The 23,830-nt window shown below is 37.9% G+C and overlaps 1 protein-coding gene and 1 pseudogene across 3 annotated transcripts in view; one reads left to right on the forward strand and one right to left on the reverse strand.

Moving 5' to 3' along the window:
- The window catches only part of MCC (MCC regulator of WNT signaling pathway), a 393,316-nt gene that overhangs the window by 306,813 nt on the left and 62,673 nt on the right, over positions 1 to 23,830 (reverse strand). For all 3 annotated transcript variants that reach the window (XM_024563292.3, XM_024563290.3, XM_024563289.4), the window contains exon 2: positions 16,666 to 16,913. In XM_024563292.3, the coding sequence (XP_024419060.2) occupies positions 16,666 to 16,913 (248 nt within the window). The remainder of the gene's footprint in view (positions 1 to 16,665; positions 16,914 to 23,830) is intronic.
- Positions 15,861 to 15,998, forward strand: LOC112307232 (U2 spliceosomal RNA; annotated as a pseudogene).

The raw sequence follows: 23,830 nt of genomic DNA on the forward strand, positions 1-23,830 counted from the left end.
ATCTTTCATTGCAGAGGAATTCCTCAGATGTCTGGTGCTCTATGAGATCTCAGTTCACCATTCCCAAAACTGGGGTAGCTTACTGGGCCCAGTTTAGGAAACACTGATCTGTCTCATAGTAGATGAATGGGAACTGTATCAGACCCAGGCATAAGCAGAAGTGAAACAGACACAATGCTTTTCTTTTCTTTTTTTAATCCTTACCAGAGGAGATTTTCTCATTGCTTTTAGAGAGAAGGGAAGGGAGGGAGGGAGGGAGGGAGAGAGAGAGGGAGGGAGGGAGGGAGGAAAGGAGGGAGGAAGGGAGGGAGGAGAGAGAGAGAGAGAGAGAGAGAAAGAGAGAGAGAGAGAGAGAAACATCGATGTGAGAAACATTGATCAATTGCCTTGTTGTACATGTCCCAACTGGGGATCAAACCTGCAACTGGGGTATGTGCCCTGACCGAGAATTGAACCCATGAACTTTTGGTCCACAAGAGGATGCTCCAACCAATAGAGCCACATCAGCCAGGGCACAATGTTTTTCATTAAGCCCCACCTCCTTCTTCCTTCCTCAGGTTTCTTCTACAACTCTAATTCTCCCTCACCCCACCTCTGTCCTTTAGGATCTCTCATTGGCTCTTTCCTCATTAGAGCCCGTTCAAGTAAAAATTCCGATCATTTTATTAATACACAGTATGAATGTCTGATAAGGCTAAATATAATTCCTTGTATTTGACTTTTTGAAAATTGGGGCAAGAACATTTCTTGGGAATAAACCAAAGGAATAGACTGTCAGGGTGTAACTTAGTTTAGTGTCAAAGCAAATCAGCATAAAGGTATAGGGAAGTGGACAACTCCTTATCAAACCACTTATCTTACAAGGCTGGCAATGGACAGCGAATCTCTACAAGAGTTGATATAGCAGAATCTCACTACTGCAATTGTTGTCTTCGCTGTTCACCTTCCCATTCAGGGTTTTTCTAATTATCCCTGTTACCATTCCCAAGCCATGAAGAGGCAGAGCTGCTTTTCCCTTTGAGGTGGTGATTCAAGAATGGCAACTGTTCTTCCTTAATACCCCAAACTGAGCGGTGGTGACATTCACAAGAGATTTTATGAACATTTAGAGAGAAATTAACATAAAAATGGCACAAAACTAGATAACCGGGCATATCAGAGGTGACTTAACTGTTTGTGGGTACTAGCTCTCTCCCATCTTGATTCCCAGCCCAACCCTATATTATGGGGCTTATCCTAGTTTTCAGTATTCAAGAGCATAAAACTAGACAGTCAAACTTCTCTTTTTCCAAAAGTGAGCCATGCCGGCTCAGAGAGAAGCTATCTCCTACTGTGCAGACTTAAGGTCTTTCTTCTGGCGGAAGCAGCAGATTGTGGACTTATGAACTAAATCCGGTCCACAGATATATTTTGTTAGTTCTGTTCCAGTTAAATTAAAAAAAAAATTTTATTGAATTAATTGGGGTTACATTGGTTTAATAAAATTATATAGGTTTCAAGTATACGGTTCTATAATTATTCATCTATATGATGTATTATGTATTCACAACTCAAAATCTAGTCTCCTGCTACTACCATTTATCCCCCCTTTACCTCTTTTTTCTGCCCCCCACCCCCATTCCCTCTGGCAATCACCATACTGTTGTCTGTGTGTACAAGGTTTTTTTGTGGGTTTTTTTTTTGCTTAATCCCTATTTTACCTAACCCCTCAACTGCGCCCCCCCACCTCTGACAGCTGTCAGTCTGTTCTCTGTATCTATGAGTCTGTTTCTATTTTGTTTCTATCTTACATTAGATTCCACATGTAAGTGAAATCATATGATATTTGTCTTTCTCTGACTGGCTTATTTCACTTAGCATAATACCCTCTAGGTCTACCCATGCTGTTGCAAAAGGTAAGATTTCCCTCTTTTTTATGGCTGAGTATTATTTCATTGTGTAACTGTGCCACAGCTTTTTTTTGTCTACTTATCTACTGATGGGCACCTTTGGCTGCTTCCAAATCTCGACTATTGTATTACGAACAGTGCTGCCATGAACATAGAGGTGCATATATTCTTTTGAACCAGTGTTTTGTATTTCTTCGGATATATTCCTAGAAGTAGAATTTCTGGGTCAGAAGGCAGTTCAATATATTTTTTGATATATATCTTCAGACAAGGAAAACAAAAGAAAAAATAAACAAATGATACTACATCTAACTAGGAAGTTTTGCACAACAAAGGAAGTCATCAACAAACTGAAAAGACAACCCACTGCATGAGAGAACATATTTGCCAAATGATACATCTGATAAGGGTTAATATCCAAAATTCATAAAGAAATGGTACAACTCAACACCAACATCATCATCAACAACAACAACAACAATCCAATTAAAAACGGGCAAAGGACCTGAAGAGACACTTCTCTAAAGAGGACATACAGATGGCCAATAGATATATGAAAAGATGCTCAATATCACTAGTCATCAGAAAAATACAAGTTAAAACCACAATGAGATATTACCTCCCACCTGTCAGAAAGGTTATCATTAATAATGAACAAACAACAAATGTTGGCGAGGATGTGAGAAAAAGAGAACCCTTGTGCACTGTTCATGGGAATGCAGACTGGTGCAGCCTGCACTGTGGAAAACAGTATGGAGTTAACAGCTAAAATTTATTTTTTTTAAATTTAGTCATCAGCAGTGAAAAATTTTTTGGAGAGATCATATTTAATAAAAGCAAGACCATTTCTGACATTGAATACACACACACACACATACGCATCAACATGCAAGATCTGGAAACACATTGCCCCTATTCCTACATGGCGATGTTTGGCTGTAGTTGAGCATCAGCTGCCCCTTTGTAAACGGGCACAGGCCTTCCAGTTTGCTGGAGCCTTCTTCTGGTCAACTGCACTTATTTTTGTTGTCCACTTGCCCTCAGTAAGCATCTGCAAACCTTCTGAGCTGCAGTTCTGTGTCTGAGGACCTACTCTGCCCCAGGTGATGGACTGGGAGGAACCATCAGCTATCACCTTCCTTTTCAGAGGATGCCCCACCCATCTCAGAGGTGTGGCCCTGTAAACCTAAGTACATATCCTATTATAGTCCCAATAGTTATACAAGAAGTATACACTTACCATGGGTGCTTTTGTTATAAGGAGGGTTTTTGCCAGTACCATCTAGAGGCAAACTTGGAGATGAACGACATCAAACTAAGTACTACGCTGACATATACACAGCAAGGGGAAATGTTAACATTTACATCCCTGAGATTCTGGGTCTAGTCACTCTTCTTCACCCTTTGAAGGATTATATAAGCTAAGGAAATATAAAGGACAACATTTAAAGTGCTAGAAAAATATAAGCATTTTGAGTGGGTAGTTTTGGCATTAAAGCAACTGAAATAGGTGAGATAGAAGACAAATTTACTCCTTAGGAGTCCAGGGTGGCATTTTCACACCTAAATCTCTACATAAAACTCTCTAACAATAAAAACAAACCATCTTAGAGACTGGAATTCTAAATTTTTGTTAATATAGAAAGAGAAAAAGAGGAAAGAACATAGCGATGTGCATTAGTAAAAACACAATTAGACCAGGAGCCAGGAGAGTTGCAGTCTAGACTCAGCCATATCACCAATTAATTCTGTGAACTGAGAATTATTATTTAACCCTCCAGGTCTCCATTCTTTCATTTGTACTATATAGAGGGTGAAACTACATGGCATTTAACAGACTCTCTGGACTGCAATCTTGTAATGCAAGGGGAAAATTTTATCAAAGAACTCTAAATATTAAGTCTAATAACAATGAATATACTATAAATACCAAGAGAGAGGTCTGATATGGTCATTTTAAAAATATTTATCTAGAACTGACTGATAAGCATTCATAAAATGAGAACTCAATAAATACACACGCTAACAGAGTAATTCTGCTTCAACTAGAGGCAAAAATGTTTTTCTTATAGATAGCAAACTTAAATGAATCATCTGGAAACCACACAAAATCCTTCCAAAACAACCCTAAAAAGTTAACTAATTTAAACACTCATTTACTAATGCCCTTTCATTTATTTTTTCCAATGAACTTGCAGTAGTCTTCGAAGAGATAACAAGGAAGCAAAATCAGCCTTTCTGAACCTTTTATGATCATAATGTTGAGTGGCAGGTTCTCTAGAACGAACAATGGACAATGAAACAGTCTGGCCAAAGTAAACACTTTCTGTGAGCAGAATGAACCTTTATCTCAGCCAAGTAATCATTTTTATTCCACTAAAAAAATACCTACAATCATGCCAAGTTGTATCACTGCCACTGAAACTGGAATGGTTTCAACATCCCATAAAAACAGTGACAGTTAATAAATTGACTCAGTAAAATCATGTGGGAGAGAAAGGAGATGAACAATTTTATTGTGTTATAGGTGATTCAAAAGATACGATCAACACAGGTAATCACTGGTACACTTCATGCCAAGATTACCACCAAGATAAGCACACCTGGATTCCCATGAACTTTTTGTCTTACGCTGACTAAAATAAAGTGATTCATGCCATAGGGAAATGGGCTAAAATAATATATTCAAATGGAGCAGCACAAAGTAGCTTGAAATACCAATAAAAGACAACATCAGAAAGTAAGAGCAAACCATTTTGCACTATTTATGACATCATTTCACAAAAATTTAGACCATTATACAACAGTGTATTGCCTTAAATGAGGTACTAATCTACATAAGAAACCTAAAATATTTAATATCTCAAAAAGTACCTGAGAATCCAGTAATTTTATGTTGTACATGCTTAGGAGTTTTTTAAAAAGAAAATACACTCTATTTTTATTTCCGACATCACCCTTTAGCTTTTCCTTCTCTCTGCAGTGAGTGCATAATGGAGAGATGGTAGCCAATTTATCACAAACAGAATTTGACATCTGAAGTGCCAAATAAAGACAAAGAACTGAAGTTCAAATATTTCCAGTACAGAAACATTTTCATTCTGATCGATAAATAGCATACATCTGACTCCATTATTCTCATGCTCTCAGCTGATGTCAAAGTCATGTTATCTTTGGTTTCTTTCATTAGCTCTTCATGCTTACATTTTAATGTGTGGGTTCAATAAACAAAAAACCCACAATACCTCAAATAATCAATGAAAACATAACTTAGAGGGACTGGGGGAGGGGGAGGTGATTTACAATATTCTACCCCTTTCCCTGGTTCAGAAGATCTCTTTGCCTCTTCATGACAAATGACATGACTTCTCAGGTTAAACCTAAACAATTTTTTCCTCTATTTTAGTGTTTCTTATTCTCCTTAGGTTTGGAAAAATTTTGTTTTCATAGATGCTGCTGATCTGTAGGTTACTGAATCTGTGAGATATATTAAGGACATTATCTATTATAGCCTTAATTATGCTCATAATTTGAAAGAAGATTTAACATCTTCTGCCACTGAAGCTATCACTGAATAATCGGGATTTTTCCGTTAGTACATACTCACTGCTGGACTGCTTCCCTGTGCATGCTGAGTTCAGGCCTCTATTTTTTTTTTTTTAATAACAAAGCCATTGCAATAGCCACTCTAGAAGATGCCTTCGCTGGTGATCTTGCAAATGTTTGCGCGGGCTTAGAACCTCTTTCCTCCTTGACCCTGATGGACTCTGTAGGTTACTACCTGGTACCAGAGCAATTGTCAGCTCAGATGTCCAGAGCCCTAAACAGCCCAAGAACACAAACTAGCACAGAAACAAGCTCCAACGTTTACACTTATAAAGGGTTCCATTAATAGAGTGCTTCTCAGTCTTTCCCACCAACAAAACCCAAATGCAGAGGAGCGTCCAAGAAGTCTGCGGGATAATCTGAATTACCTCCAAGCCAGAGATTTCTTTGAAGTTTCATGTTTTGTCTTGAAAATTCATTTGAATTTTGAAATTTACTCTACATATTATAGTATATGCTTTAATACAATTTAAAAATTTACTAAGTTATACAACTTTTCCTCCCAATAATCAATTAAATTAATGCTTGAGAGATGCATCCTGTTTCTTTTGGGGCTTTTGGTAACACCCTCATCCTCCATCCACTTCTGTGTGCTCCCCAAATGTTCACATAACTTAGTATAAAGCATAGGAACATTAAATTAAATTAAATTAAATTAAAATATAGGTAAAATATTTTATTTTTAAAAGATTTTATTTATTTATTTTTAGAGAGAGGGAAAGCAGGGGAGAAAGAGAGGAAGATAAACATCCACGTGCGAGAGATACATCAATAGTTTGCCTCTCGCATAGCCCCAACTGGGGACCTGGGTCACAACGCAGGCACGTGCCCTGATTGGGAATCAAACCAGCAACCTTTTGGTTCACAAGCTGGCACTCAATCCTCTGAACCACACCGGCCAGGGTGGTAAAATTCTTTCTAATGAACTCTTCTCTAACTCATCACCACCTAGGTGTGTTTCTTTATTTCTTCATCCTTTTCCTTCTTTCCAGTTCTCATTGATCAGCTTGGGCTTTATTTTTTTCAAGAGTCTTCTCTGGTTTTTCCTTTCTCATCTCCTCGTATCTTGTTTGCATCATGTTTTTTTTCTTGATTAGATCCAATCCTGTACTAGTTTTATTTATATCTTTTGTCTTTTTTCCAGCTTTACCAAGATATTGACATATAACATTTAAGTTTAAAGTGTGGAAAGTGATTATTTGATACATGTACAGATTATGAAATGATTACCACAATAAGGTTAGTTAACACTTCTACCCCCTCATCTAGTTACCTGTTAGTGTGTGTGGTGATAACATTAAAGATCTACTCTCTTAAAAACTTTCAAGTATACAATACAGTATAATTATAATCACCAAGTCACCACACTATACATTAGATCCCAAGAACTTACTCATCTTTGTAACTGAAATTTGTACCTTTGACCAACATCTCTGCATTCCCCCTACCTTCCAGTCCCTGGCAACCACCATTCTGCTCCATTTTTTTGAGCTTGGCCCTGATTCCACCTATAAGTGAGAACATACAGTATCTGTCTTTCTCTTTCTGGCTTATTTCACTTAGTAAAATGCCCACAAGGTCCATCCATGTGATGGCAAGTGGCAAGATTTCCTTCTTTCTCATGGCTGAATAAATTTCCATTGCTTATCTATACACCACATCTTCTTTATCCATTCATCCACTGGTGGACACTTGGGTTGTTACCCCATTTTGGCTGCAGTGAACATGAGAGTGTAGATACCTCTCTGAGACAGTAATTTCCTTCAAATATATACTCAGAAGTGGGATTTCTGGATCATATGGTATTTCCATGTTTAATTTTTGAGGAACCTCCATACTGTTTTCCATAGTAGTTAAACCAATTTACATTCTCACAAAGAGTGCACAAGCGTTCTCTTTTCTCCACAAACACTTATTTCTTGTCTTTTTGATGATACTCATTCTAACACGTGTGAGGTGATACCTCAATGTGGTTTTGCTTTGCATTTCCCTGTTAATTAGTGATGTTAAACATCTTTTCATGTACCTGTTGATGATTTGTATTTCTTTTTTGGAAAAATGTCTGTTCAAGTCCTCTGCTAGTTTTTAACTGATTTTTAAAAAATTTCTGCTATTGAGTTGTATGAGTTTCTTTTGTATTTTGGATGCTAATCTCTAATCAAATACATGTTTCCAAATATTTTCTTCCATTCCATAAGTTGCATTTTGATTTTGCTGACTATTTCTTTTGCTGTGCAAGAGCTTTTTAGTTTGATGTAGTACACTTATTTATTTTTGCTTTTGTGGCTTGTGCTTTTGGTGTCATATCCAAAAATCTGTTGCCAAGACCACGTCAAGAACCTTTTTCCTATTTTTTCCTAGTAGCTTTACATTTTGGGTCTTACACTGAAGTCTTTAATCAATTTCAACTTAATTTTTATAAGTGGTGTGAGATAAGGGTCAAATTTATTTTCTTTGCATGTAAAAACTAGTTTTCCCAACACCACTCATTGAAGAGACTATCCTTTCCACATTGAGTATTCTTGGCTCCCTTGTCAGATACTAGTTGACTGTATACGTGTAGGTTATTTCTGGGCTCTTGATTCTGTTTCATTGGTCTACGTGTTTGTTTTTATGCCAATACCATACTCTTTTGATTACAGTTTTATACTATAGCTTGAAATCAGACTCTGTGATGTTCCAGCTTTGTTCTTTGTCAGAATTCCTTGGGCTATTTGAAGTTTTTGTGGTTCTATTTTAGGATTGGTTTTTATATTTCTGTGAAAAATGCCACTGGAGTTTTTACAGGGATTGCATTGAAATCCATGGATGGCTTTGGATCCTTTGTTTTTATTCAAACTCATAGAAATTTCATGAACTTCTTAAGGGTAATTCCCTATGTATCACTTACCTATTGCAACATAACAAGCAATCACAAAACAGTAACCTAGAATAGCACTTGTTTTCTTGTGATTCTGGGTCAACAATTTTGGCTGGGCTCTCCTGGGAAGTTCTCTGTCTTATCTAATCTAGGATCACCCGTGTGACCTGCAGTCCTCTGGTAGCACAAATGGGGCTGGAGGGACAAGATGTGCCCACTCATGTGTCTGGGGCCTGGATGCTGGCTGTTGGCTGAACTTCCCTGTCTAGTTTCTTGTCATTTTTCAGTCTTGTCCAGATTTCCTTTCACTGTGACAGGGATGTTCTAAGAGGTGAAGCAAAAAACTGTAAGGCGTTTTGAAGCCTAGGCTCCAAAACTTGCACAATTCCACTCTTGTCACATTCTGTTGGTCAGAGTAAATCACAAGGCCTCCCTAGATTCAAGGGGAAAAGTTTCCACCTTTCTATAGAAAGCTGAAAAATATTGTGGCCATAATTTTCAATCAAGCACACGACACCTTCTCCCTGTTTTGTCAGTTTGGTAGCAAGTGTCACAGAGAAGGCACCTACTGGACATTAGCTAGAATAAACTCAATGTTCTGGCACTTTTATTACATCTGGCTTGAGACTATAACCTTGAGATAAGAATAAATTTGAAGGAAAAATTAATCTTTATCAGGTTAATCTATAACTCATTACTTGGACTCATTTTCTTTCTAAAAATTTCCTAGATCCAAACACACATCTTATTTTAAAGGAAGAGCTGCACCTCAAAGAAAGAAGCCCATGCTTTGAAGATTGAAAATAAATCAACAAATAGTTATATCTGAGACAAGAGTACCAAAAGTTTGCTCATTAATACACCCACTTATTGATCAAGCATTCTTCCTGTGCTTGCTGTGTGGCAGGCACTGTGCTATTTGCCCAGGATGTATAATCTTGTAGAGGAGCTAGATATATTAATGGATCATTGTAACACAGATGATTCATAATTACAATGATAGATATATGCATAGGATATAATAAAACACATTAAAAACATAAAATTCATTTAAAAAATTTACAATTTGGTTGTGTAACAAGACACACATGAATCTCCTAGTTGCTAAATATATATATGCATACATATCAATTTTATGTAGTGTTAGTAAAGCCTTTTGAGGATTGCAAGGGTATGTATACAAAGAAAAGAAAGAAGGCAAGATTAATGTTACAGGACCATGTGGTGGACATCTGTTCTTTCTGCCTGTCTAGCATCCATTTGCTCTTCTTGCGGTGACAGAGCTTGATTCCCTGCTGCCTTTCTTCAACTCACAGTCTAAATGACAGGGACATAGACAACTCTACCCCAGTGTCACAGGTGGAGTGTGTGGTCTGGGCCTGGCCCATTGGGCCACTGTACTTTTCTGGCCAGAGGGACTTGCTCAGGGATAGTTACATGACCCAAGACCTGGTGAGACCAATTTCCAGGACTTTTGTGGAACTTCTGTGAAGGCAAAAATCACTCTTTTCTTCTGTGTTTACTCAAAAGAATGGGTGTAAACCTGGGGCTGCTGGAAGCCACAACAAGGAGCCTGGGAATAAAGCCAATTCTGAAGGAAATGGCTGAGACATGGAGGGCAGATCAATGGCATTCGAGCCTCTGGATCCATCCATGCAAGATCTAAATGCCTAGACTTCAATATATTTACATTCATCTTATCTTCTCTTTTTCCTTCTTTCCCCACCCCTTCCGCTCCCTTCCTCACCCTTTACCCTCTCTTTTCTCTCTTCCTTCAAAGTATTCGTGTTGGGTGTTTGCCATTTTTCATCAAAAACACTAACTGAGAGTACAGAGGAACAAAACTCAAGAAGGAGGTTTGCGCCCTGGTCAGGTGGCTCAGTTGGTTGGAGTGTCCCATACACCAAAAGTGTGCGGGTTCGATTCCTGGTCAGGGCACATACCTAGGTTGTAGGTTTGATTCCTGGTCCAGGCACTATGGGAGGCAACTGATTGATGTTTCTCTCTCTCTCTCCCTTCCTCTCTCTCTAAAATTAATAAACATATCCTCAAGTGAGGATTAAAAAAAAGAGGTAGGTTTGAGGAGCATGTATCAATCAGACTAGTATTCTCGAAGCAAAGGGTCTCTGTGGGGAAACAATGGGAACACAGCAAGGTAGGATGAGGCCACCAGACAGTAAGGAGTCTTGATGTCCCAGAGTTCAGAGGTGATACAGTAGAGTCTATTAAGGTGACAGAAGAAGATCAATGCATTTTGCCATGAGTACACATTAACAATATTAGAAGTCATAGCAGCATCGATTAAAGTCATTCAAGAAGAAGTTAGGAGGAAACTGTGATAATTTGGAGGGTGAGGAGGAGGTCCTATATATGGATAATAGCAATGTCAATCTGAAAAGCATCAGACAAATAACGGGGATTAGAGACTGCACAAGGACAGGAAGGACAAGGATTCAGAAAAAGAGATACAAGGAAACTAAGTTAACTGACCAAGTCTACCCAAACAAAATCTAAATGACAGCCAATTTACAGAAAGTTGCTTGAGAGTGTTCTCAGCAATTAAAAAACATAAAATAGTACCTATTATTACAGACTTTAGAAACGTATTCTAACTCCCCAATTAAGGAGTAGAATAAATTAAATAAATACATTGTTCCCCCTATGACACAGGGCTTGGAGTATGTAAAACAACAAAAAATCCCCACACTTCCTGAAAACTTCAATTAGGGCTAAAAGCCTTTGTGACTCTAGTCTGGTTTTATGATAGCTGGTCAGTACTTTTAACAATGAATCTCTCAAGATGACTTTATTTAAAAGGCTCTGTGTTAATTATTAGTTGCTTACCCAGGGCCCATAGGGACACTTTTGCTTTTTTTATTCACCAGCCAGAACCCTACCTATTAAAGCTAATCCAATTGGATTGCAAATACCTTCTTGTTTCACTTAATTTAACCTGTTTTAAGGGTTTAGAAAAATATTTACATACAGAGAAAAGAAACCCAATGATATTTAGGAGTAACATTTATTTTGGAAAATTGGAATGTGTCAGGACTAGGCAGATTTTGCGTCCATTAAATAACTGTGGTTTTAATTGTTTTTTTCCTAAAGCAAGATACTAAACCAAAACTGAGGGGGCAGCCTATTTGTTTCTTTAAATCTGCCAAGGAATCAGGATACATCCTTACATTTTCTCCCTCAGGCTTGGAGGGTTTGGAGTCCTTCCTGCCAAATGATACATTCTTTGATCTAGCCTTTTGCTCGGAGTTCCTGTTAAGGAAAGCTCATGCTATTAGCTTCTCTGAGAAGTTTCGGTACTTTTTATGTTCCTTGCGGACCACAGTGGTATTATCAGAGCAGTAATGAAGGCTGGCACATCAGGTGGGAATATATTTCAAGAAAAGACCTATAAAGAGCCTTTGAAGATACAGGTTATTGGAAACTGTGCCCACTGTTCTAATCTTAGCATAAATTAAATTTAGTTGTATTAATTAGTAGGTTTTAATGTCTGCTATCTTAAACAATGTTTTAAAACCATGGGGATTTGATTCAAATGAGTTCTTGGGCTCTCTGAGACCTGAGCAAAGACGGGAAAACAAGTGCCCCCAAGGATCTGAAAAGCACAGGCTTGTAACGACCTCATTAGGTGAGCCTGAAGGCTGTGCATCAGTTCTCCTCAGGCAACCCTGTGTTTTTTCCAAGGGTCATCACCCCAAAGCACTGCCACTTTCACATAATTCACGCATTTGACACAAATCTGTGGAAATCATGTGTAAGGTTTACAGCTCGGCTGAAGTAAAAAAAAACAACAACAAACACTTGTTTATTAAAACACTAGCATGTTTTAATAAAGGCTCTGTAGGAACTGCTAACATATACTATAAATACCTAATGCTAGAAATTATTTAAAACTCTAGAGTCCTAATTATAAAGAGAATTTTTAAAAATTTAAGTCCTGATTTAAAATATATAACTTAAATTTTTAAAATTTAAATTAAAAAAATTTAAAGCATAAATTTTAAAAATGAAAATCACAAATAATTGTATTTAATCTAGATTTCTTTTCCTCACTGGGAATTTAGGCAGCATGGACAAAACCTTGCAACTACTTTGGAATAATATATACTGTCACTTTTCTAACAAAGAAACAGGCTTAAACTAATAGGAATTTTCCTCTGGTTCCTCCTCTAGATCCTGGGGACCATGTGCCTGCAGTTTCTGGGAGTGGCCTCTGGAGAGCAGTGTTCTTTTTAGTCTGCATCTTGAACCTCAAAGGAGTTTTTCTATGTAAAAGTTGCCGCGGACTCAAAGAATCATCTATTTCAATAAGCCACTTCTTAGTATTCTCAACTCTTTAGTAGCCCTGTGGCTTAGAGCAAGTGACTTAACTTCTCTGAGCCCCAGCGTCCTCCTCCACGCGAGGAGAGTTCTACTCTGAACTTCGAAGGCGGCTGCAAGGATTAGATAATGTCCATAGGCACTGTGTAGGAACTTTCAAATGATACCTCGCTAAGCCTTCCGACTACCCCAAAACTCTGTCTTCAGTGGTAAGAAAACTGAAGCTCAGAAAAATAGGGAGTGTAGTCTAAGCCCCATGGCAACTCAGTAGAGAACCTGGGATTTATCTTTTTAGCACATAATACAAGTAAAGTGCCTAGAAATTGCCTTGTGGATATTAAATATTAGTAATTTTAAACCATTTTTATAAGTGCTATTGATTATTAAATTTTTTCTAGCTGGTATACCTGAAAGACATTAAAATTTTAAAATATTATTTCTATGATGACTTAAACAGATTCAAAAATCAATTATGACATAGTTGTTCAGATATCTTGATTTCCCCCCAATATATATTTGAACAGAGAATGCGAGGCCAAAGGGAAGATTTGTAAATAAAAGTTATGGTCAATTAAATGTGAGAAATGCTATATAGTTTATTTTGCTCCTGAACATTCACAAGAAACATTAGCATACAAAATCCTCTGAGATGTCTCACAGTAAAGAAAACTATTAATCTAGTTTAACCCAAAGTTTTCAAATGTATTTGACAAAGGAATTCTTTCTTCACATAATATTTATGATCATCCCATGAAATCAGTATTCTATGGAAAGCATTTGGGAAAAAACAATCTATCAAAATTCCTCTTCCAACCCGAGCATGTAATGTTTTGATGTTTGTTTGTTTTCTACTAACTCCACTCCCTGTTGTGGATGTACTGTTAGATGTCAGGGCTGACAAATAAAGTCTTTCTGACATTTAACTGCTAAACCTAAATTTTTCTTAGGCTTTTCTCACAATACATTTTTAAATACTTCTCCCCATAACTGCAGTCACAGTTAAAATACTAACCCTTTCCCAAAGCTGCTGCTCAGAGCAATATTTAAATCTCCTTGTAAGCCTTATCTTTTGTACCATCAGTCATGCCATGAGAAGGTCAGAAAGAAGAATGTTCTAGACCAGAGCACAGAGCCAGGGCAAAGGGTAGAGGCTGGCTGAATTTGCTGAGAGGAAAAGCAAGAAGGCCAGTGTGGCTAGACTATGCATAGTGAATCAGAGGAATCACTATGATATCACTTAGACTGGTGGGTATAAGCCAGACTGCAGTAAACAGTTTGGACTTTATTTTAGGTGCTATGGAAGCCATGGCGTGTTAAAGATAGAAATGACCTACGCATGTTTTCATCACATTGAAAGACCACTCTGACTGCAGGGTAAAGAATGAAATCTGGTAGGTAGAAGGAAGAATCGGGGAGGCCCATTATAGGCTGTTCTAGTAGTCAAGGCAAGATATAATGGTGCTTTAGACAAGGGTGGTTGCAGTAGAACAAAGGAAATGAACAAATGCTGGATGTGCTTTGGCAAAAGAGACAATGGGACTTGCTGACTTGAGCAAACTGGTAGATGGTGCCATTTGCTAGACAGGGATATCTGGGAGAGGAATGACCCTGGGAGGAGGGGCGATGAAGGTTGAGAGGGTCTACAGCATATCCAAGAATATGTGTCAGCTCTACCTTATTCTGAAGTTCATGGGAAAGGGCAGGGCTAGATACATACATCTGGGAGTCACTGGCACAAAAATAGCATTAAAATCATGGGACCACATGATATAATCTAGGTAGAGAATGTAACCCCAAGGTACCTCAAAATTTGGAAGTGGTACAGGAGAAGAGGAGAGAGAGAGGGAGGGAGAGAGGAAGGACGGGAGGGAGGGAGAGACAGAGAGAGTGAGACAGAGAGAGAGACTGAGAAAGGGAAAGCAAAATGGTGGGCAGAAACCCAGGAGAATGCAGTGTGAAGTCCAAGAGCATAAAGTACAGCTGCAGTGAGGGAAAGGTCAGCTGACTCAAATGCAAGGATTCAGATGGGGACAGAAGAGGAACCATGGGGGCAGTAAGGGCAGGTGCCGTTGGAGTGGTGATGACTAAGGTGGGAGGAGTGGACTGAAGCACGAATGAGAGATAAGGACTGATAAACATTCCATGTAGACAAACTCTTCAAAAAGTTTTGTCGTGAAGAGGAGCAGAGAAGTGGGGCAGGAGTGAGAAGGGACGTGAAATCAAGTGAGTGTTCCCCCAACCCCAAGAAGGGAGATACTGTATAGAGTCAGAAGCAAAGACTAATGATGTAGAAAAGAGAGGAACCAATGGAACACATGAGTCTTTAATTGTTGAAAATTTAAGGTGCATTTCATTTATATTAGAATGACACACGAGTTGTAATTGTGAGTTCCCAGGAATAAAACTGGGTGGTAATAATAATAACGATGTCAACTAATATGTAGTGCTTATTATCTGCCAGGCATTGTTTTATGTGCTTCACGTATCTATGTATTACATACATGTAAATATATATTTGCTTCTGTATTCCTCCAAATAACAATAATTGTTCTTGTATTACACTTGATTGGGAACACAAGGAACACTATCCAAAAACACAAAGATAGTGTAAGCCTCTGAAACAACTTCAAGAGGTCCAACATTTGCATCATAGGGGTGCCAGAAGGAGAAGAGAAAGAGCAAGAAATTGGAAATCTATCTGAAAAAATAATGGAAGAAAACTTCCCTAATTTGGTGAAGGAAATGGACATGCAAGTCCAGGAAGCACAGAGGGTCCCAAACAAGATGGATGCAAATAGGACCACTCTTGCAAGACACATCATAATGAAAATGCCAAAGGTTAAAGATAAAGAGAGGATCTTAAAAACAGCAAGAGAAAAGCAGTTAGTTTCAATCAGGGGAGTTGCCATGAGACTGTCAGCTGATTTCTGAAGAGAAACTTTGCAGGCCAGAAGGGATTGGCATGACATTTCAAAGTCATGAAAAGCAGAGACCTGCAGGCAAGATTGGTCTACCCAGCAAAGCTATCATTTAGAATGGAAGCGCAGATAAAGAGCTTCCTAAAATACAAAAAAACTAAAGGAGGTACTTATTTAAGAAAAAGAACTATGAACAATAAAATGGCAAAAATACATATGTATAAACAGTTGAATCTAAAAAACAAGCTAGCTATCGCTTCTTAGCCTTTTGGCTAAGGTCAAGTGTAGTATCTGTTCTTATCAGTTTAAAAAACAAACTAAGGAAACAAGAAGAACAGAGACGGAATCATGGATATGGAGAGCATTTGATGGTGCCATTTGGGAAGACTTGGGGAAATGGGTGAGGAGGTGAGGGGATTAAGAAATACAAATGGGTAGTTACAGAATAGCCATGGGGATATAAAGTACAGTATAGGAAAGGGAACAGCCAAAGAACTTATATGCATGAGCCATGGACATGAACAAGGGTGTGGGGATTGCCTGAGGGACTGGGAGGTGCTGGGTGGAGGGGCAACAGGGGAAAAATCAGGACAACTGTAATAGCATAATCAATAAAATATAATTTAAAAAAAGAACAGGAAAAAACTATGTTTATAGAAAAAATTTTAAACATTAAATAAATGTTTTTTTTTTTAATTCTCACTGTAAAAAAAAAATCCTCACTGCACTACCCTTTGAAGAAGTTCTCAAGTAGTTTCTGAGGCCTGCTGATGCGGTTACCATCTTTGCCATCCAGTTCACCCCTTCTCTCTAGGAGCTATTTGAATGCATTATTACACTTGGGAAAGGGAAGAACTAAAATAGTGGAAGTGGTGAGCTGGGAACTGTGAAGCTATAGTACAGAACCGGGGAAATAGTGAGCTCTCACCAGTGAAGTGTGGCCAAGAAGACAGCCCAGGGACAAGCCGGCAACAGGCTGGCAGATCACTCTCATTTACAGAGGGCAAGGAAGCAGAGCTACTAGAGCACTATCAAATTGTCACCTGGTTGTACCTACCCAAACTGTTGTCACTGCTTGTAGGCCAGGAAGCAATTCTATCCCTCAGCTTCTTCTTTTTACAGGAGTTGTCTGACTTCTCAGAAAGGCCCACCTCCTCCTTCCTAATTTCTCGAACAAGCTGCATGCGGCATCTTATAAAGTCCTGAAAGGAAATCTTCCCATTTTCATCTGCACCCAGTTGGTTCATGATCTCAGCCACAGACTCTTCCATGTTCAGTTGGCGACAGACCATCAACAAGTCATTCCTACAGAAGGGGTTTAACAGAAGAGAAGTTGTTTAGGAGAGACATTTGAACTAAAGAAAGTGGTTAATGAAAAAAAGAGTTTCTTGACTCTAGTAAGCCTAGTTCTAACCTTCTCATTGCTTTTAGAAAAGTGGTAAGTGTGCAAAATGACCTGTTTCATCAGAGTTATTCTAGACAAGAATGCCATTATTATTTGGAAGAGTGAGGCAACTTTAAATCCTTTGTTCCCTTTTTTCTTCCTCTTTCCACGCCCTTCCCTCCTTTTCTACTTTTTGAAATTGATGGAGCACCTGTGGAGTGTAGCTCTGTAATCTCACTGTAAGATAGAGTTTCAGAAAATAGAAAAGACATTGTTTCTACTCTTGGCAGAGTTTTAAATCTAGTCAAGTTGTAAAAGGACAACGAAGATTTTAACAAGCTCAGTTTTCAGCTTTCTGGACCAATCAGCTAATTTTAATGCTTCTTTAAAATGTTATTTAATCTTGAGTTTCATGACTGTACTTGCCTACCTCTGATTTTTCCTGACTTTCTTCCAATATTTTTCATGCTCCCACCAGCAATTAGCAAGCCCTAAGGGATCAAATCCCCACTGTGTTGCAGGACTGGGACATAATGTATGCGTGAAGTACATGGATCAAAGAGGGACTCATGAAGCCTGTGCTTTGACTAAGAAGTATATACAGCCTATAAGTTCTCAAATTAAAAAATAAATAAATAAAAAGAATTAAAAAAGGAAAAACAAAAACAACAACACTATGCTGGTCAAGAACACATATCTGGATGACACCACTGGAACTCTGGAATATTTTTACACACTCAAGTTTTGTCTTCTCAACCTGACCCCAAGCTCCGGAAGCCAGTGTGGGCCATGTGTCAGTCTCCCTTAAGATCTGCATAGCACCCATCCCATCGCCCTGCACATAGCAGATCTCCATTATGCTGTTTTGATGGATTGATTCATAAATTCTCAGAAGTTAAAAATGGTCATCCTTTTGAAGGGAGCCCCCACTCTGACACATTCCTACACATACCTCTCTTTTTATTTTCCCACAGAAGGCAGCACATGGATGCTTAGTAAGTATGAATGACCAATGAACACCATAAAAACAACCCAGTAACCTTCATGACAGAGCAGTATGTTTCTTTGCCCGAGGCTAGGAATATTTCTTAGAGAAAGAGATACCAAGCTGCAGTTGTCCAAAACTAAGGCAGGATAATAGAGGACTATGCTAATAGAAGCGATGTGATCACAAAGGCACCTGCCTTAAAAAAACACCCAACAAATAAACTTTTTTTTTAATCCTCACCCAAGGATATGTTAATCGATTTCAAAGAGAAGAGAAGAGAGGGAAAGGGAGAGAACACCGACTGGCTGCCTCTCGCACATGCCCCACTGGGACCGAACCCATAACCCGGGCACGTGCCCTGACTGGGAATCAAACCCATGACCCTATGGTTCACTGGACAATGCTCCAAACAACTAACTGAGCTGCCCTGGTTAGGGCTGTCTATTATTTCAGAAAATATATTCATTCATTTTAGAAAATGTAGACAAGTAAAAAGGAGAAAATACAAATTACATGCAATTCCCCCTACCCAGAAATAACCACGGTGAACTTTTTGGTTAATTTCACAAAATTTTGGTGAACATTTTTTTCCTCTAAATTCTTTCTAAATAAAAATTCCTCTAAATATTTTTTCCTTTCATTATTGCTGCAACTTTTGTAAAATGTTTTATATTTATTCATATTCACATATGTATATATATCATCTTCAGAGCATTTCAACAGGAGGCAAGAAGGGAATAGATTTAAGTTCACAGCAGAGGAACTGGCCAAGTCAGGTAATATTTAGTGCTGTAAAGAATACAAATCACCAGGCAGCAAATTAAAATACGGCTAATAATCAATGCTTTTAGCTCAAAACTACATGGTTTCACAATGCACAGCTATTATTTTCTCTATATAAAAGCCGTTTTGTTTCTTGGCTATTCTTCTTCCTTCAAATTGTAAAGAATTGAGTAGGAAGTGAAAATTCAATGAAGCTATTTGTCATTTAGGGAAATTCACAGCCTAACATCAGGGATAGATAACGGGAAAGATGGGCTTAGGTCTCTCAGGCTCAGAGGCAGAAAAAGCATTATTCTTTCCAATAATGTTACTAAAATCCAAATCCAGTTGGAATGGGGGCTGTGCAAAAGCAATCATTACTTTGAGTAAGAGGTTAGATGATTCCATTCACAATTCTCAACTGACACCTATGAACCTGGTAGTTACGCCAGAAATAGTTGCTTATGGAAGAACTCAAAAAAGGACTAAAAGTTCATTTTGCCCCTAACTGTTCAATTTGAGTCATACAAAGACATAATTTAGAAGACTCTGATTTCAGTTTTGTAAGTATTCAAAGTGCAGAAAGTTGATCAGGGACATTCGGTCCTGTCCAAAAAGTCCACAAAGACGCTTGGTTCATGCCAAAAAGTCTTAGGGATTTGGTCCTGTCCAAAGTATCCACGGAGACATGGGTCCACACGGAAAGGTCCTTAGAGTGTGAAAAGACAAACAGCAGAACCATGGACAAGTTATCACCCAGGCTCTTGGTGGTCACACTCAAATGTGGCCACCAAGCTCACGACAATACCAACAGAATTGAATCTGTATCACTGAAACTATTCACAGATAGAATTAATAGAAAGCCAATAATTAGGTCAATATTTACTCAAGAGCAATTGCTCATTGACTTCAGAGTAACCCTGCTAAACATACTGTGGAAGACAAGAATCAATGTGAAACCCACGATTCCTCATGAATTACAGGAAAGAAAAGGTCTATACAATTTGAACAAGGTTCCGTGTTTGTATTCTATAATGAATCGTAGATGAAATGTCTCCATGGTCCTTTTGGGACAGGAGCAAACATCAAGGGCCTTTCAGCATGGGCCAAATATCTCTGTGGACATTTTGGACAAGCCCACATGGCAGAGATACATTTCCTTCTTTCTCTTCAGCACTCAACACTGCTGCTTTTTCCTGAAACTCCTTCCTACGTAACAGCCCTGACTTTGGGTTTCCCCGCAACTCTATGTGACTATGCCTTCAAAATTCTTGTCCTTAACTACTCATGTTACCCAAGGCCTTGCCCTTTGCTCTGTTTTTTCACTTTATAGACTTTCTTCTATAAGTAATTAATCTAAATTGATGGCCTTATGTGTCACTATGCATGGTCGACTCCCAAATTTCCGTCTCCAGTTAAGTAGCAACCCATTTTCTACTGAAGAGCTAGCTATGCTTCAGTGTTATACATTTACCTTGAACTCAGAGTTCTAAATTGAATTTATCTTCTTGTATCATTACTCCTATGTACATAAATTACACCATCGGGTCACCTGAGTCAGAAATCTAGAAATTACCTGTTTGGTTCTCCTTTATTCTCCCACACAATCAGTCACCAAGAACTAGAGACTTTGTTGTCTAAATAGCTCTCATATTCATTCTGTCCTGATCATACTTAACATCTTCCTCAATTTTCATTTGGTTTTCTGCAAAGGTCTTCTATCATGTCTACCTATTTCCAAACAGCAGCCAACAAGTTACTTTCTCCTCCTGAATTTTTTATTTGGTCCCCCGAAGATGTTCAGCTTCATAGCCATGTTTCTTGTTTCATAGCCAAGGACCTTGGGAATATGGCCTGGGCCTATCTCTGTAGCCTCATCTTCCGGCTGACATAGGCAACCTGTATGCATTCTAACCACACTGAATTTCTTTGGGTTTCCTAAGAGACTTTGTTGTCTTACATGCCTATACTTTGTACATGTTTGTCCTTCTACTTAGACATCCTTCCTTTCTTTTTCTCAAACTCTAGCCTATTCTCTATAATTCACTTGAACAGCATCTCCTTCAGAAATCTTTTCTAAATATTTCGGTTAATCTTGAGTCGAATTTGATGTCCCTTCTCTGTGTTACTGAGGCACTGGTGCTTGCTTTAGTCACTTTCCCCACTTTACAGTAATTACTGATTTATTTTCTTTCTCTTCTACTAGACCAGAAGTTGGTAACTGAAGCCTATAGCCAAATCCAGACCATTGACTGTTTTGGTGAATCAAGTTTATTTGAACACAGGCAAATCTATTTGTCTGTGTATTGTCTGTGGCTACTTTTTCATTATAACGGCTGAGTCTCAGAGTTGTAACAGAGACTATATGGCTCTTCGTAGGAAAAGGCTGCAAACTTCCATACTAGACTGTAAATTCCTAGAGTACAGGGCTCATTCATTGTTTATTTTTAAATCTGTAACACCTGGCATATAATAGGTGCTAAATAGACAAGTAGGTAAATAAAATGTTAGATTTGAGGCAAAAGAAGTGTTGAGAGAACTTAAATAATGAGAACCTTCAATCCCAGTTCTCTTTTGCTGCGTGCACATTTCTATTTACAATCACAAACTAAAACAAAACAGGTTGATGTCATTAGGCTTTAAAATATCTTCTAGTATATATGCTGGACTCCGTATCCTTCAAGCCAGTAATGTAAACTTTCTGTGCTAGTGGTACTCAGCTCTGGAAGCGCATCATAATCACCTGCTGTGATTAAAACACACTGATTAAAATATATTGATGCTCAAGCCCATGGTCCTAAGGAATGAAGGCTTTGAGGCAGCTCAAGAATCTCAGGATCTAAACCAACAAACCAAACACGCTAGATTGTGATAATACATGTACCCACAAGATGAAAAAATAATTTAGAGGAAATTATCTGCAGAAGTGGAAACAAACAGGATTCTACTAGAATTTATTCTCCATGAGGATGGAGAATTTTGTCTTTGTTCACTGTTGTAGTCCTAACACCAAGAACAGTACATGACATATAAGGGGGGATCAGTAAATAAATGATGAATGTATGAGTAACTTTTTCATTTGCTTTTGATCATTCAGAAGCCCCTGATTTAAAATATTCCATTTAATTGAAATTTTATACATAAAGATGGCAAATTGGCAAATATAGTCTTTAGCTAGTCAACAGATAATTTTCTTTAGGGACATAAACATTATGTTCTATCATTTAAAATGGGGTTTTTGAGTTAAAAAGGAAAAGCAAAGAGACATGGTATCAATAAATGTACCCTGGCGCCTTTTTAAAATGCAATTCTTATTTTTAAAAAGGTCAGTTTATAGTCTGTAAAAACATGTGATGAGAAAATGATAAGCCATGAAGAAAAGAAAATATTAATTGGTAACATTATTATCTAAATGAACAAAATACCGTATAGTATGCATCCTACAGAATTAAGTGAAATCATCCAGGATCCTCCCACTATGGTTTTAACATACTCACCAGGTCAGCCAAGATAATAAATATCTAAGACTGGCTCAAAGTTGAGCCTATGGATTCATTTTCATTCTCCTCATTTCTCTGTCTCTCTGTCTCTCACATACACACACAGACACACACAACACACATCTCTCTTTCTCCCATAAACTATACTGATAGAAATAATGAAGCTTTTGGCATGATGTTTATATCTGAAAGTTGCTTTGGGTTGACATTATCAACCTTTAAATACAGAAAAAATAGCAAAGACAATAAAAAAGTCAAGATTGAAAGAAGGAACACTGTCAAGTTGTTTATTTATACTACAAGATTATTTTTGAAATCTCACACCTGATACAATATCAAGATATAAACTTTTGCAAAACAAATTTCCAGTTACCAATTTCCTCAATATTGTCTATGTGGAAACCTATTTTAACTCTTGTGAATTAATATTTAGTCTTGAATTTCACTGCATAATACAGTAGCCAATATGCGTAGGTTGCTACTTAAGTTTACATTTTAAATCAATTAACTTTCTCTGGCTTATTTCACTTAGCATAATGTTTTCCAGGTTAATTCACATTGCCACAGGGTAAAACTTTCTTCTTTTTTATGGCTGAGTAGTGTTCCATTGTGTAAATGTCCCATAGTTGTTTTATCCACTCATCTATTGAAGGACACTTGGGCTGCTTGCACATCTTGGCAATTGTAAATAACGCTGCAATGAACATAGGGGTGCTTATATTCTTTTAAATTAGTGTTTTGGGTTCCTTGAGATATATTCCCAGAAGTGGGATTTCTGGGTCAAAAGGCAGATTCATTTTTAATTTTTTGAGGTATCTCCTTACTGCTTCCCACAGTGGCTACATCAGTTTGCATTTCCACCAACAGTGCAAAAGGGTTCTCTTTTCTCCACATCCTCACCAGCACTTGTTGTTTGTTGATTATTAATGATAACCTTTCTGAGAGGTGTGAGGTAATACCTGACTGTGGTTTTAATTTGTATTTCTCTGATGATTAGTGACATTGAGAATCTTTTCATATGTCTATTGGCTATCTGTATGTCCTCTTTGGAGAAGTATCTATTTGGGTCCCTTGCCAATTTTTTAATTGGCTTGTTTTTTTGGTGTTGAGACTTATAAGTGCTTTATAAATTTTGGATATTAATCCCTTATCAGATGTATTGGCGAATATGTTCTCCCATTCTGAGGGTTGTCTTTTTATTTTATTGATGATTTCCTTTGTTGTGCAAAAACTTTTTAGTTTGATGTAGTCCCATGTGTTTATTTTTTCTTTTCTTTCCCTTGCCTGGGGAGATACATCTGATAAAAAGTTGCTACAAGCAATGTCTGAAATTTTGCTGCCAATATTTTCTTCTAAGATTTTTATGGTTCCAGGTCTAACATTTAAGTCTTTGACCCATTTTGAATTTACTCTTGTGTGTGGTGTAAGAAGGTGGTCTGATTTCACATTTCTGCGTGTATCTGTCCAATTTTCCCAACACCATTTATTGAATAAACTATCAAATACTATATGAGTTCACTCATATGTGGAATCTAGTGAACAAACTGGACTAACCAGCCAAACAGAGACAGACTCATAGATGGAGAGC

The sequence above is a fragment of the Desmodus rotundus genome, chromosome 1 (assembly GCF_022682495.2).
Source record: "Desmodus rotundus isolate HL8 chromosome 1, HLdesRot8A.1, whole genome shotgun sequence".
NCBI lineage: Eukaryota > Metazoa > Chordata > Mammalia > Chiroptera > Phyllostomidae > Desmodus > Desmodus rotundus.